Source organism: Marmota flaviventris, chromosome 10 (assembly GCF_047511675.1).
Source record: "Marmota flaviventris isolate mMarFla1 chromosome 10, mMarFla1.hap1, whole genome shotgun sequence".
Lineage (NCBI taxonomy): Eukaryota > Metazoa > Chordata > Mammalia > Rodentia > Sciuridae > Marmota > Marmota flaviventris.
Window position 1 is genome coordinate 87,486,729 of NC_092507.1, and position 13,886 is coordinate 87,500,614.

At 32.0% G+C, this 13,886-nt stretch overlaps 1 protein-coding gene across 1 annotated transcript in view; it reads left to right on the forward strand.

The window, feature by feature from the left end:
- Slc35a3 (solute carrier family 35 member A3) overlaps positions 1 to 5,879 on the forward strand; it is a 41,530-nt gene extending 35,651 nt beyond the window's left edge. Inside the window, exon 8 of the mRNA XM_027943141.2 lies at positions 1,317 to 5,879. Coding sequence (XP_027798942.1) covers positions 1,317 to 1,407 — 91 coding nt within the window. The 3' untranslated portion in view covers positions 1,408 to 5,879. The remainder of the gene's footprint in view (positions 1 to 1,316) is intronic.
- Positions 5,880 to 13,886: the final 8,007 nt, after the last annotated feature.

The following is a 13,886-nucleotide window of genomic DNA, read 5'->3' on the forward strand; positions in this document are numbered from 1 at the left end:
ATTTTCTATTTCTTTAAATCCTTAATATATATATAAAATTAAGAATTCTTAAAGTAATTTGATATTTTATCCTATTATAACTTTTGAAAAAATATTGAAATATAATTTAAAATACATTAATCTATTTTTTAAGAAGATTTCAAACTACTTGAAAGGAAATCTTCCATTGAAAAACTTTTTTACACACACACACGTGTGTGTGTGTGTGTGTGTGTGTGTGTTATAAAGTGATAAACTAAGTCAAATATTGGTGGTATTGGGGATCAAACCCAGAGCTTCATACATGCTAGGCAACTGTTCTACCACTGAGCTACCACCCAGCCCTTTTTATTTTATTTTGAGACAGGTCTCTCCTGCCTACCACCATGTCTAGCTCATAACATTTTTAATGCATAATTTTGGTAGCCAACACCAGGAGAGTTTATGAAATTCTTGAAGAAGTTTATATGGATAAAATGGCTCATCAGAAAACTCAGTTAAGTGGTTATAGGAAGAAGAATTAATTATATTTTTCCTTTATTAGAGCAATGTTTTCGTTTTGTTTTTAGAGCAGGAGAATGACTTTGAACTGTTAATAGAAACTTTAAAAGCAACACTAGTCAAGTTTATATAAAAACTTTTTTAAAATGTACATATAAAAAGTTAAGTTTCATTGTCTAGTTTCCATCCAGTTTGTTCATTACCAAAATAAGGTAGATTATATCTATGTATAAGTAGAATAAAGAGAAAATTAAGAACTTCCTGCATTTAAGCTAATTTATTTTTGTAAATCAGGCCTGAATTTTGGTTATTGTTACCTTGCATTTTAGGCAAAACTTACCTTGGTTTAATATAAAAAATGAATTTTCCTTTTATCTGGTCAAATATTTAAAGAATTGAGACCTTACATTATTGAATGTATTGCATGCAAAATGCATATTTAGGTAAAATACAGCTAAACATCTTGCTTTGGGAGACACTGTGCAAGAGGTGAGAGTACAGGTTTAGGAGTCAGAAAAATCTGGACTTGAATCCTGTCTTGTGCTTAAGGTTGTGGGACTTCAGGCAAGTTATTTAAACTTTTAAAACCTATTTCCTCAGGTAAAAAACGAAGATAGTACTCTGATTTCTTAATAGGTTGTTCTGAGAACTAAGTGAGAAAACGTATGTAAAGCATTTAGCCAAATACCTTATGGAAAGTACTCAGTATTTGTTAGCCATGTTATGGCAACATTTTCTTCCCAAATTATAATTGGGTTTATGGTAAAGATATAAAAAGATTTTGTTTTGCTTATAATCTGATTTTCTTTTTTTCATTTTTCCTTCTTGTCATTTAGTGTCTTTTTCCTTGGAGCCATCCTTGTAATAGCAGCTACTTTCTTATATGGTTATGATCCCAAACCTGCAGGAAATCCCATTAAAGCATAGTCATAAACTTTGTTTAACTGGTTTCTCATGATGGTGCACTAGGAATCTCAACGTTAATCTTGCACAGAGGACTTCTACTGATTCTGTGAAGATATCATCATGCTGAATCTGATCATATTGTTCAGGTGGTTTGAAAATATACAGGCTTAAAGATAAAATGTTTGTACTGTATATGTAGCAAAACACATTATGCCTAGAAATCAAAACTTTAAAGTATTTCCAGGGTTTAAAATTAGAGAGAATATTGGAGGAAACTTGAAATCTAATTTTAAAGAGTTTGCCTTTTTGATTGCTGCAGAAATGTCCTATGCACTCTTTGCAAGAGCACACAAATATCAATTTTTGCAAATTAGATCTACTTACTCTTATTAGATGTTTTTTACCTTATTCTTTCTGTACAGAAATATCAAATCACATGGAATAGTTGAAGTTTGAAAATTATAATTACCTATTAAAGCTGTGAAAAATAGAAATATTTGAAAAAAATTTTTCACATATCTGAGATTTTTATATTTGTATAAAGATTACTAAACAAAGGATTGCCAAATATTATTTGTTCACTTACAAAAATTTGATAAGGTAATATTCTCAGTCTGATTTGTCAGAAAATAAAATTCATATTTAAATGTAGTGTAAAGAAACATCTATTTCTCCATATACATCCTAAGATTTTTTTTAGTGCTTTGAGACAGCTGAAAGCAATCCAGTTGTTCCTGTGCTAGACTTTACTCTAATGGAGTTTTACCCTTGATCTCTTAATTGACTATCTTTTCTGTAAATCAGATAAATTCTTAATATTACTTTAAATTAAATTTTTGTGTTGTTACTGAAAATTTTAAATGTAATTTAAAGGAATTAAATACCGATTTAATAATTTAAAATAATTATTGTCTAATAGCTCCATTTGGAGAATTTTGAACTATCAAGTTATACTGTATACAAATAGAAAGATTTTAAATTAATATTTTACTTATCTGTAGAAATTTCCTGTAATCAACAACTGTTGACAAAAACAACAACCAAAAATATTAGTTGTATAGGTATCAGTGGACCAAGACCAAAATGACTTTTCTTGGAGACATTCCTGTTGCCATATTACACTATTTTAGATGGCGCCAGAACTTTAAATTCAAGACTGGTCAGAAGAAATGTTTTAGACTTCTCATAAGCCCATTTTCCCCAGGAGTACTGTGATCACATGACTGGGAGATGTAGTTGAATTCAGAGTTCCCTTTCTATGTTCCATGAAAGCTGCTGGGAAGGAGTCACCATTTTGCTTTTAAAATAAAGGGTTTTCTTCCCTATTCAACACTGGAGTTGAGGATGTGAATTTATATGTTATTTAATAAACTGGTTCAAAGGAGACAGAATATATTAGAAATAGTAAGATGAATTGGTGGGCAAAAATACATTCTATAAGTGATATAGGTTTAATTTAATTATTGACTATATGCAGATTATCTATTAAGTATAAGAAGTATTTTGCTTTATTTTTTCATTTATACTGTATATATTTTTAAAAGTCTGTTCTGATATAAAAACTGTAAAAGAATATTTTTATATAGTTCTAGTGGATTTTGTTAAATAGAATTTGGCTGGAGAATAATGTTATTCCAAACCATTGGATACTCTTGGATAATTTGGACTGGCTGTGCTACCTTGCCAATGCAGTGATCTAATTTGGACTGCAGTGACCATCTTTTAGAGTATTTTGTTTGATAACCACATTTTGTTTTAAGACTGCAACAACATTCAGACTTATATCCTATTACTACTAAGAGAAATCTAAATCTTGCAAACACACAGATTTTAAGACTGAAAATAAAAATATATGTTCAGTTTACAGTGTTGTTTGGGCAATTATGTATTAATGCATTGTGCATTCAACAATTTTTTGTTAACTTAGTTTAGTCTGCCCCTATTCTAACACTTAAGCAATTACACAAGTAAATTATTAGATAATATAGGAATGTTTAATAACATTTTCAGGTGTCCATAATAATATATTTTTGGAGATTTCCAACAAAGATTATAAAATGTAATTAGGAATTGTGAAAATGGAAAATAGTCTAAAGTATATTTTTAAAGCAAACTTTCATTAGCCATAATTTATACTTTGCTTTTCTAATAGGTTTGAAAATGTTATGGAGCTATGTAGTTTTTAATTTTTAATTCAAAGGAAGCAATCATATTGAAGAAGATGGATTTGGGTCCTAGATCATGTCATATATACAGATAATGCTATTTTATGTATTTGTTTTGTGTTTTAATGACCTTCAGAGGTCCTTATTGTATTAAGCTTTTATAAAGATGACACCTGGATAATTTAAATTTCTGTACTTTTTAAAAAAGTGTATTTGTTGTCTCTCATCTAAGTTGTTCCATGTAAGAATGTATTACTTCTTGGGAGAAAAGTGCCAGTTGATAATTAAACTAAAAATTAAGAATGTAGTTATTGTGAATTAAAGTTTAAAATGCAACAGGTAGGGGTTTCAATATAGCAGTATTACCAATTCTTTAATAAGTGATTTTAGAGAAGTCCTAAGCTACTTTTACGGTAGAATATACAGTACTTAAATATTTACATCTAATGTCACCAAATTTCATAGAAAAGAAAGGCAGTTTGCTATTTAAACTAGATTCTTATAACATGGACTCTAAAAGGAAACTAATTGACATTCTGCTCTGTGCATTTAGTGTAATAATGACTGTTCTTACATATCAAATCATTGGCCTTTAAATGTCATTGTATAGTCATTCAACTTAGTTTTTTTTAAGGATTTAGCATTCCTTATTTTATTTAAACATGCACAGAAAATATTTAATTACTATGGGTATACACTTTACATCAGTTGTTTATGCTCTATTGAAAGTAATCTTAAGAATTTCCAGGATAATTTAATTACAGGGCCAAGGAAAAAGCACCTTTATCAAAATCTGGTCCTATGTGCCTTGCCTTACCAAATACCTGACTTTTCTGAAGAATATTTCTGTAATTTGCAACTTTAGACACATAGGCAAAATTAGAATGTTCCAAGAATAACTATAATTCTGCTTTTGGTTATTTCAGCATTTGCTCTTTAAACCCATTGTCTAATAAAACTGAAATAGATATAACTATAAAAAGCATAGTTAACAGTTCTCATTTAGATAAATTGTGGTACCATTATATCATCATCATTCAGCTTTTGGGAACTTAACAGTTGTATATAACTGTCATTTTGTTGTCTCATTTCTTATAAGATTTAATTTACTGTAAATTTAAAAAATATTTTTAAATGGTTTGTATCCTGAATTTTTCAATGCCTATATTTTATTTGTTTAGAAAGATTCTTTTGGACTTGGGAATGTGATTTGTATATTTAAATTTTTATGGACAAAAGTTAAAAGGAATATGTAAATTGATCTTTTGTTAAATGATTTTTAATTGGAAAATTTCTCTTGTCATTGATTGGTATCCATTATTATCTATTTAATAGATTGTTGAAATAGATTATTTTCATAAATAACTCTAGATTTTCCTATATTTCCTTATTCATCTCTGTCTGTGGCTGAACCTATGAATTAGTCTCATCATATAAATCAGAAATGAACTGCTGATGTTTACTTTTCTAGTTGACTTTTTATCACATGTGATTGCCCTTCCTTTTTTCTATCCTATGCTCTAACATAAAAGAATGGGTTTTATTTAAACTAGTTAGAATACATCTGCCTAAAATTATTTTTTTGTAAATAAAATGTCTTTGCTAGCCTTAAGGTTAATTAAGTAATTTGGTACTTACTTTCTCCACAATTTGAATATAATTGCTTCTTTTGTGACTATCAGTTGAAAGCATAGAGATTAAATGTAATAAGCAACATATAGAATTTTATTTCCATCTCTAGTACTGAAATAACTTTACACAAATGCTTTAAAAGATCACTAAAAAATAGTCCAGATAATGAAGAAGAATTAACTCATGAGCATGTTAGGAAAATTTTTATTTCTTGCTAAGTTTATAAGAAATATTGACATAAATGAAAAGAACATAAATGTCAGGAAATGCCTTATAATGAGGACTTGATGGAAAACTCAATAAAAATGTCAATTTAAACAGTATTTATAAAATTAATCACAAACGATCTTGAAATGCCATTACCTATGATTTCAAGTTTGACAGTTATTCTAAAAATGTTCATGATTTTGTCAATAATGAGTTTATGAAGTTGGAAGAAAGTTGTAAACTATCAAAAATGGGTAGGTAGCTTAAAAAGATTCATGACAGGGAACTGTGATTGAAAGTAATGCTGATAAATGGAAGCAGAATGACAACAAGAAAAAGCCAGGTTGATACTTTTCTTATTCCTGACATGGAACTTTTCTTGAGCCAGGTTACCAGGTTAAAAATCAACAATTAGCTAGTCAGACCCGAAAAGAAGCCAACCAAAACATTTTGAAATTACCGAGAGGACTACTTGAACTATGTATTCACATTCACTATGGTTCAGAATAAGCCTTGTCCTAAGTATTTATTGTTATTTTGAGATATTAGCCAATGGCAGTAGCATTGTGTATAATTCATAAATAAATAATTATATACATAAAAAGATCACTAAAATAAGAATATCAACATTTAAAAAGATACTTTGGTAACTGCTCATGAATAGCACTAACTGAAAATCTTTAATGTTATTTTTTATTAGAATGCTTCTTTTGTTCAAAATATATCAAAATCTCAAATCTAAGTGCTATGCAAACATATCTCAGAATCATCAATACTACTGCCTTTCAACAGAGTCAGATAGTAACCAGCTAGTCTTTCTTACTGTTCTTACAAAGATAATTCCTTCAAGGCAGGACACTAAGATTACATACTCTAGAAAATATCAAGGAAAACCCAAATTGCCTTCAATTACCAAAGATTTGAGATTTTTCTAAAGTTGGAGACTATTTCTAGGTGATTGCAAATTCAGGGTTTCCCAAATCCATCCACTGGTTTGATGATTTGCTAGAAAGAACTAACAAAGCTATTATACCCACACTCACATCTATTACAGGGAAAGGAAATATAAATTACAACCAGACAAAGGGAGAGACACATAAGGCAAAGTCTAGGAGGAGTTCAAACTTGGAACTTCCAGTGTCCTCTCCCTGTAGAGTCATGGACAACATTATCTACTTCTGGCCACTATGTGTGACAGTATGCAAAAGGAAGCTCACCCCAGCTGAGCTGTCCAGATTTTTATTTAGTCAGTATGGTTGATTCTTTTGTCTATATGAATAAATTCTCTACAGCCCTAACCTCACCCTGGAGATCTTTCTGACATCAGGCTCCAAGGGCTCACCATAGGTCATGTTTTTAATATAAACTGTCAGTCGTGGTCTGAGGAGCCCAATATGAATAATAAAGACATTCCTATAACTGGGACCTCCCAAAAACTTGGGCCAGAATTTTGTTGAGGCCAAATTCTTTACTACACAGTGACTGAACATCTGTAAATAAAATGCCCCTGAATTGATGGGGATGATAAAGCAGTAACAATTCTTGTTTATAGAGTCTTAATGTATGCACTGCTACTTATAATTTTAGAAATTTTGTGAAATGTTTCTAAACATTTCTAGGGTTGGAAAAATATGTATAATCAGGGGCTGGGGTTTGTGGCTCAGTGGTAGAGTGCTTGCCTAGCATGTGTGAGGCACTGGGTTCTATCCTCGGCACCACATAAAAATAAATAAATAAAATAAAAGTATTGTGTGCAACTACTAAAATATAAATATTAAAAATGTATAATCAGATACTATACTAACTAGCACATATGTATGTATATATATTATAAAGCATACTATTCTCATTTACTTTTCAGTTCTGATGTTTAATGATAGCTTTATTAAATGCTGAAATATTTTAAAAGACAAATTTGAAATTTGGCTTATGTGGGCCAGACATGGTGAAATGTTTATAGTCCCAACTACTTGGCAGGATGAGGTAGGAGAATCATTTGAGCCCAGAAGTTCAAGTCTAGCAGGATTCACCATAACCAGACACCTCCTCAAAAAAAATTTTTGTTTAGGTTTTATCTAAACTAAATTAATACACAATTTTGAACTTATTTTAAATTAGTCACCAGTATAAGGAAAAGCTAATAGACCAGTTACTTTGGTTCACCATTAGGCTTCACTGTTGTTAGGTTTACATTTCCAGTCACTAGGGTTAAGTATCAGCCTTACATTGGACCTAAAGATCAGTTGTTTTTTTTCACTACACATTTATTTTCACTTATTAATTTAGAATTTCTAAAATGCTAAAATGCCTTTTAAAATAATAACATGGTATTCCTTTAGAAATAGAGTTGACCCTAAATGTACACTTTCTTTCTTTTAAAGTAGAACTCATTTGGGATAATCTAAAAATGCACTCAAGTGTACTTTAAACATGTAAGAAATTTTAGTTCAATGCTTAAATAAGGTATTTTTAACAAAATTTCTGAGTATGTTTGCTTTATTAAAAGACATTGCATACATAAAAGTTACCTATAATTGAGGAGTTATTAATTTTTTTCTTTATGCCAATGATAATGTTTTATCCTACTTGGATTAGTAGATTCAATTTAATGTTATGATGCTAAATGCTTTTCCTAATATAAGCATGCAGCTCAAATAGATCTTTTTGTTTGTTTACTGTTGGTACCAGGGATTGAATCCAGGGATACTTTACCACTGAACCACATTCCAGCCCTTTTTTATATTTTATTTAGAGACAGGGTCTCACTGAGTTGCTTAGGACCCCGTTAAATTGCTGAGGCTGGATTTGGACTTGGAATCCTCCTGCCTCAACCTCCCAAGTTGCTGGGATTACAGGCACGCACCACTGCCAGGCCTCATATAGATCTTAATATAGCAAAGGTATGGTAATATTTTCTGGGAGGCTCATAGGATTACAGAAAATCATGAACCATATGAGCCCCTGTTTTATTTTGTCACTGTTCCAATAGTATTGCTATAAGTTCTAGAATTTTTAAAACTGAAGCATTATTTTTGTATAATATACATAATGCTTCAAATTTTTCATTTCTTTACATTATTTGTATCCATGTTTAGTTTGGTTTTTGTTTTTATATTGTTGCTTTGTTTGGTGTGTGTGTGTGTGTGTGTGTGTGTGTGTGTGTGTGGTCATGGGGACTGAACCAGGGCCTTGTACACCCTAGGCAAGTGCCCAACAGGTGCTCTACCACTGAGCAACGTCCTTGGCTCTTGTTATTTTATTTTGAGACAGGGTCTCCCTAAATTACCCAGGCTGGCTTGGAACTTGTGGTTCTTCTGCCTCACCCTCCCAAATAGCTAGGAGTACAGGGGTTTGCCACATTGCCTAGACAACTATTGCCATTTTGATTAATTAGGCTATGTCAAATTAAGCCAGGTGAGCTTTAAAAAATTCATAGTTTATCTCCTCAGTGCACCAAGATGTGATTGTTAAGGAACTTTTTTTCAATTTAAATTTTATCCAGCTTTTTATTTTGAAATATACATAAAAGTTAAGAGAATAGCATATCACCTAAATTCAACAGTTATTAACATTTTGAGAGTTTTGTCTCTATTAGGATATTTGCCCGTAAATACTTAAGCATTCATGTTCTAAAAATGAAGATATCTTCTTACTTAACCTTAATACCGTTATCACACAATTCAAATTCTAATTGCATCATCTAAGTTAATTCAAATATTTCCAACTGTCTCAAAAATTACATTTTACAGATTTTTGTTTTTGAATCAGAATACAATTGATGTTTGTGTTTTATATTTGTTTATTTTAGTCTAGAAGACCTCTCTCCTTGCACCCCCATTGTTTTTCCTCAGGATAAAACTTTTGAAGAAAGTCACTGGGCTGCTATTTTGGATCTGTCCTTTGTTTGGCTTGTATTTCCTTTGAACTAGAAATCAAGTATATAGATTTGATTAGCTTCAGTTGAACATTTTTAGCAAGAGTATTTCACAAGTTATATAGATTTTATATAACATTCTATTAAAGGGTACATAATTTTAGTACTCTTATTAATTTTGGTAATTATTTGGTTAAAGTGACAACTACTTGATCTCTTCACTGGAAAGTTCATTTATTTCCCCCTTCGTAAACTTTGGAGTAATGTTTTGGCACTGAGAGAATATTGTTTCCCAACAGCTTTTGTTCAGTGGCTATAGCACCAATTAATGATTCTTTTTGTTTGATCGTTTGGAGACAGACATTTGCCATGTTGCTCAGGCGGGCCTTGAACACCTAGGCTCAAATGATCATCATTCTTCTGTCTACCCAGTAGCTGGGACTACAGGCATGCACCACAGTGCCTGGTTCAATTAATGATTCTCAATTGAGTCATTTATTACATTGGAGGGCCAAATGGTGATTTAAAATACTTTTCAAAAAATTCTCTAATTTTATTCTGCCTTTCTTAGTTTATCTTCTATTATTTATTTATTTACTTATTTATTTTTTGGTACCAGGGATTGAACCCAGGGGTTCTTAACCACTGAACCACATCCCCACCCTTTTTGTTTTATTTTGAGACAGGGTATCGCTAAGTTGCTTATTGCCTCACTGTGTTGCTGAGACTAGCTTTGAGCTCATATCCTCCTGCCTCAGCCTCCCAAGCTGCTGGGATTACAAGCCTGTGCCACCACACCAGGCTTATTATCTTTTTTTTTAAAAAAATAATATTTTCCTCCAGTGCCTCTTTTTTCAAATATCACTATGTCTTCATGAATTTTTTTAAAAAATTACTCAATGTATTATATTATAGTCAATTAGTTCTTTATATATGTATGTGTGTATATATATATGTGTATATATATGTATATATGTATATATATTTAGTTGTAGATGGATACAATACCTTTATTTTATTTATTTTTATGCAGTGCCTCACACATGCCAGGCAAGCGCTCTACCACTGAGCTACAACCCTAACCCTCAATTAGTTCGGTTTTTGGCAGTGCTGGGGATTGAATGCATGTGAGGCAAGCACTCTACCAACTGAGCTATATCCCCAGCCCTCAATTACTTCTTTTTGATAACACTTTATACTGCAAATGTCACTACAAGCTAGTGACAAATGTCATATTAGCAAGTTCTGCATAGCTTCAGACACAAGGTGTCCCAGGCTTACCTTGTACTTTTGTTATTTCAAACGTGATTATCAGCTCCTTCTCCCAGAAACCCTATTCCTTTAAAGGGGAATGGAATTTGGAATCCATTGTTAGTTACTAAGGTGTCGTGCATCTAGGTCATTTTTGCGCACAAAGCTAGGAAGTATATTTTTAAAAGATCATGAAATCCAAATCAGTATTTATGAATTTTAACTTGATACAGTTGTTAATTTTGTATTTTGCTTGTTTTAATAGTGAAAATCTTGGTTCTTGCCAACATTAATAGGCTTACTGATGTCTTATTTTATAGTATATATTTTAAAATTACAATACCAATGTTATAACTTGTGGTAAACATACTGAGTAAAATTTAAGAGGTTTTTTTTTTTTTTTTTTTTTTTTACATTTTTATATATCCTTAGAATACAGCCCACCAAAGAGGTATAGTGGGAGTATATGTTCAAAAGTTAATGGAAGTGGTTCTCTGTGTAGTTACCAGTGTGATTAAAATTAAGTTCATTAGTTTTTACTTACATTCAATTTTGGAAATTACTTTTAATATCATTCTACTATTGAAAATGTGAATCATTTACATGGTTCAAAGGTTAAAACTGAATGTTATACTTAGAAACATCTCATTAGCTCTCATGCCTGTCCTTTCTTTCCATTCATAATCACCTTTATAGGTAACTATTTTTATTAGTTTTTAGTTTGACCTTCCTGTTTCTTTTTTGAAAAGTAAACACCTGTATTGTTATATTTACTGTGTACCTGTGCTTCACTACATGGAGTATGTTCTTTGCTTTGTAAATTTTGATATTTAGAAAGGTTTGTATGTCCATTCTGTTGCTCAACTTTATACTGATAACATTTTACAGTACTTTTGGGGCTCACTTTTTGCTTGTTTGACCTTCTATTTGATTTCCCAATATTTATTATTTATTTTTGGTGGTACTGAGGATTGAACCCAAAGCCTTGAACATGCTAGGCAAGTGCTCTACCACTGAGTTACATCTCTAGTCCTCTTTAAATTTCATTTTGAGACAGAGTCTGACTAAGTTGCCCAGTCAATTGCTGGCTTGAATTTTCAATCTTCTTGCCTTAGTCTTCAAGTAAGTGGGATTACAGTTGTACAACACTGCAGCCATTGATTTGCCAGCTGTTGATTCTTCACATGATTGTCTATGTGACAGTCAATGAAGCTTTTTTAAATAATTTTTTTAATTGTTGATAGACCTTTATTTATTTTTTTATATGTAGTGCTGAGAATCAAACCCAGTGCCTCACACATGCTAGGCAAGCACTCTACCACTGAGCCACAACCCTAGCCCATCAACAAAAGTTTTTTTTTTTTTAAATCTTTATTTTTATTTACTTATTTTTATGTTGTGCTGAGGATTAAACCCAGTGCCTCACATGTGCTAGGCCAAGTGTTCTACCACTGAGCCACAAACCCAGCTCCTCAACGAAACTTATCCTTTCTCTCCTCTCAGATTTTTAGTTGTCTTACTTCTGTTTCATTAGAACATATAAATAGATTATTTGCACCCTAGTCCCTGCCTTTGTTGTAAAATTATACATTTTAAAAATGTATTTAATACTCTATAGTTTGCTTGAAGTCTCCCCCAGTCTACTCTTTTTAAAAATATTTTTGTTATAGATGGACACAATGCCTTTCTCTTATTTATTTTTATGTGGTGCTGAGAATGTGTGCCTCACACATTCTAGGCAAGTGCTCTACCACTGAGCCACAAACCCAGCCTACTCTTGACTGGATAAAGTTCTAATAGAGGGCTTGTAAGTACAATAGTCTCTGAGTTGTGGCATGATGAAGATTTTCTAGAGCCTTGATACATACAGCTATGCTACATACAAAATCCTACACTGGCATTTATTTGCCTTGAATTCTTTTTAAAAATGATGTGCCATCATTATGTTGTTTGGTTTTTTTCAAGAAGTCTGGTACCACTTGATTTTTTTTCAGTTTTTGGAATTGACATTAATTTTGTTTATGCCCAGAGGCCTAAGTTTGTAGATCTTTGCCTGGAGGGTTAGATTATTTTCTCACTGATCCTTATTATTGCTTTTGTTTTGTTTTGTTTTACTTATTTATGTAGTCCTGAGGATCGAACCCAGTGCCTCACATATGCTAGGCAAAGCCCTCTACCACTGAGCCACAATTCTAATCCCTTATTAACGCTTTTTTTTTTTTTTTTTGTAATGGGGATTGAACTCAGAGCCTTGACCACTAGGCAACATCCCCAGCCCTATTTTGTATTTTAGAGTCTCCTTATTTGCTTAGCACCTCACCTTTGCTGAGGCTGGCTTTGAAATCATGATCCTCCTGCCTCAGCCTCACGACCTGCTGGGATTACAGGTGTGTGCCACTGCACCGGCTTATTATTGCTTTTTTTTTTTTTCATTCTTGTAGCTGTTGTAATCTTTTTTCTTAATTTTCGTATCTATTCTCTCATGTACCCTGTTAATTTTAGTGTCATTTTTAAAATGATTTTATATTTTCAGTATATTGCCTGACTTTGAATAACTGTCATTCTATATTCCTATTGTTTTAAATTTTTTATTTTTTGTATTCTTTCATTGTCTGAATTGCTTATTAATGATATTTAATTGTTGGAGTATTGTAGTTTCCTTTTGCTTTGTATTTTCTGGAGGGTAGTATTTTCTATTAATTCAGAATCTTACCCCTTCACTCCCACCCTGCTCCTAGGGCCTCAGGCATGCTAGGCAATGTGTTCTACCACTGAACAAAGTGTGTGGGTTTTTTTGAGATAGGGTCTCAATAATTGTTTAACCTGTTTTCAAACTCTGGGGTTCCAGCAATCCTCCTACTTTCAGCTTCCCAAGCAGCTGGAATACTGGCCTTCTATTGATTAAAAAGCCTTTTTTTTTTTTTTTTTTTTTTGGTAGTTATGTATGGACAGAATGCCTTTATTTTGTTTGAACCCAAGGCCTCACACTTGCCAGGCAAGCACTCTGCCACTGCGCCCCAGCCCTCCTACTTTCTTTTTACAGAAACCTTGTATGGATTTTTAGTGGCCTTTCTGTTCATAATAAAATGTGGTATTTTCTTGTATCAACATAATAGGCGATTCTATGAAATAGAGGGAGGAGTAGGGATTTAGGTGACTTACTCAGTTTTGCAGTTAGAGGACTCCTTCTGTTACCATAGTGAAGTGCAGTTTCTTTAGTAAATGGTATATCTGGGGCAAAGGTGGGCTTTGGGTTCTATGATATAGTTTTAATACTTTAGGAATTGTTAGCTTTCAGGACAATTTTTAGGAATTGTTTCCCTTCTTCCAAGGAATCCTTACTTTCCAGTGTTGCCTCGTGAACTGTCCTA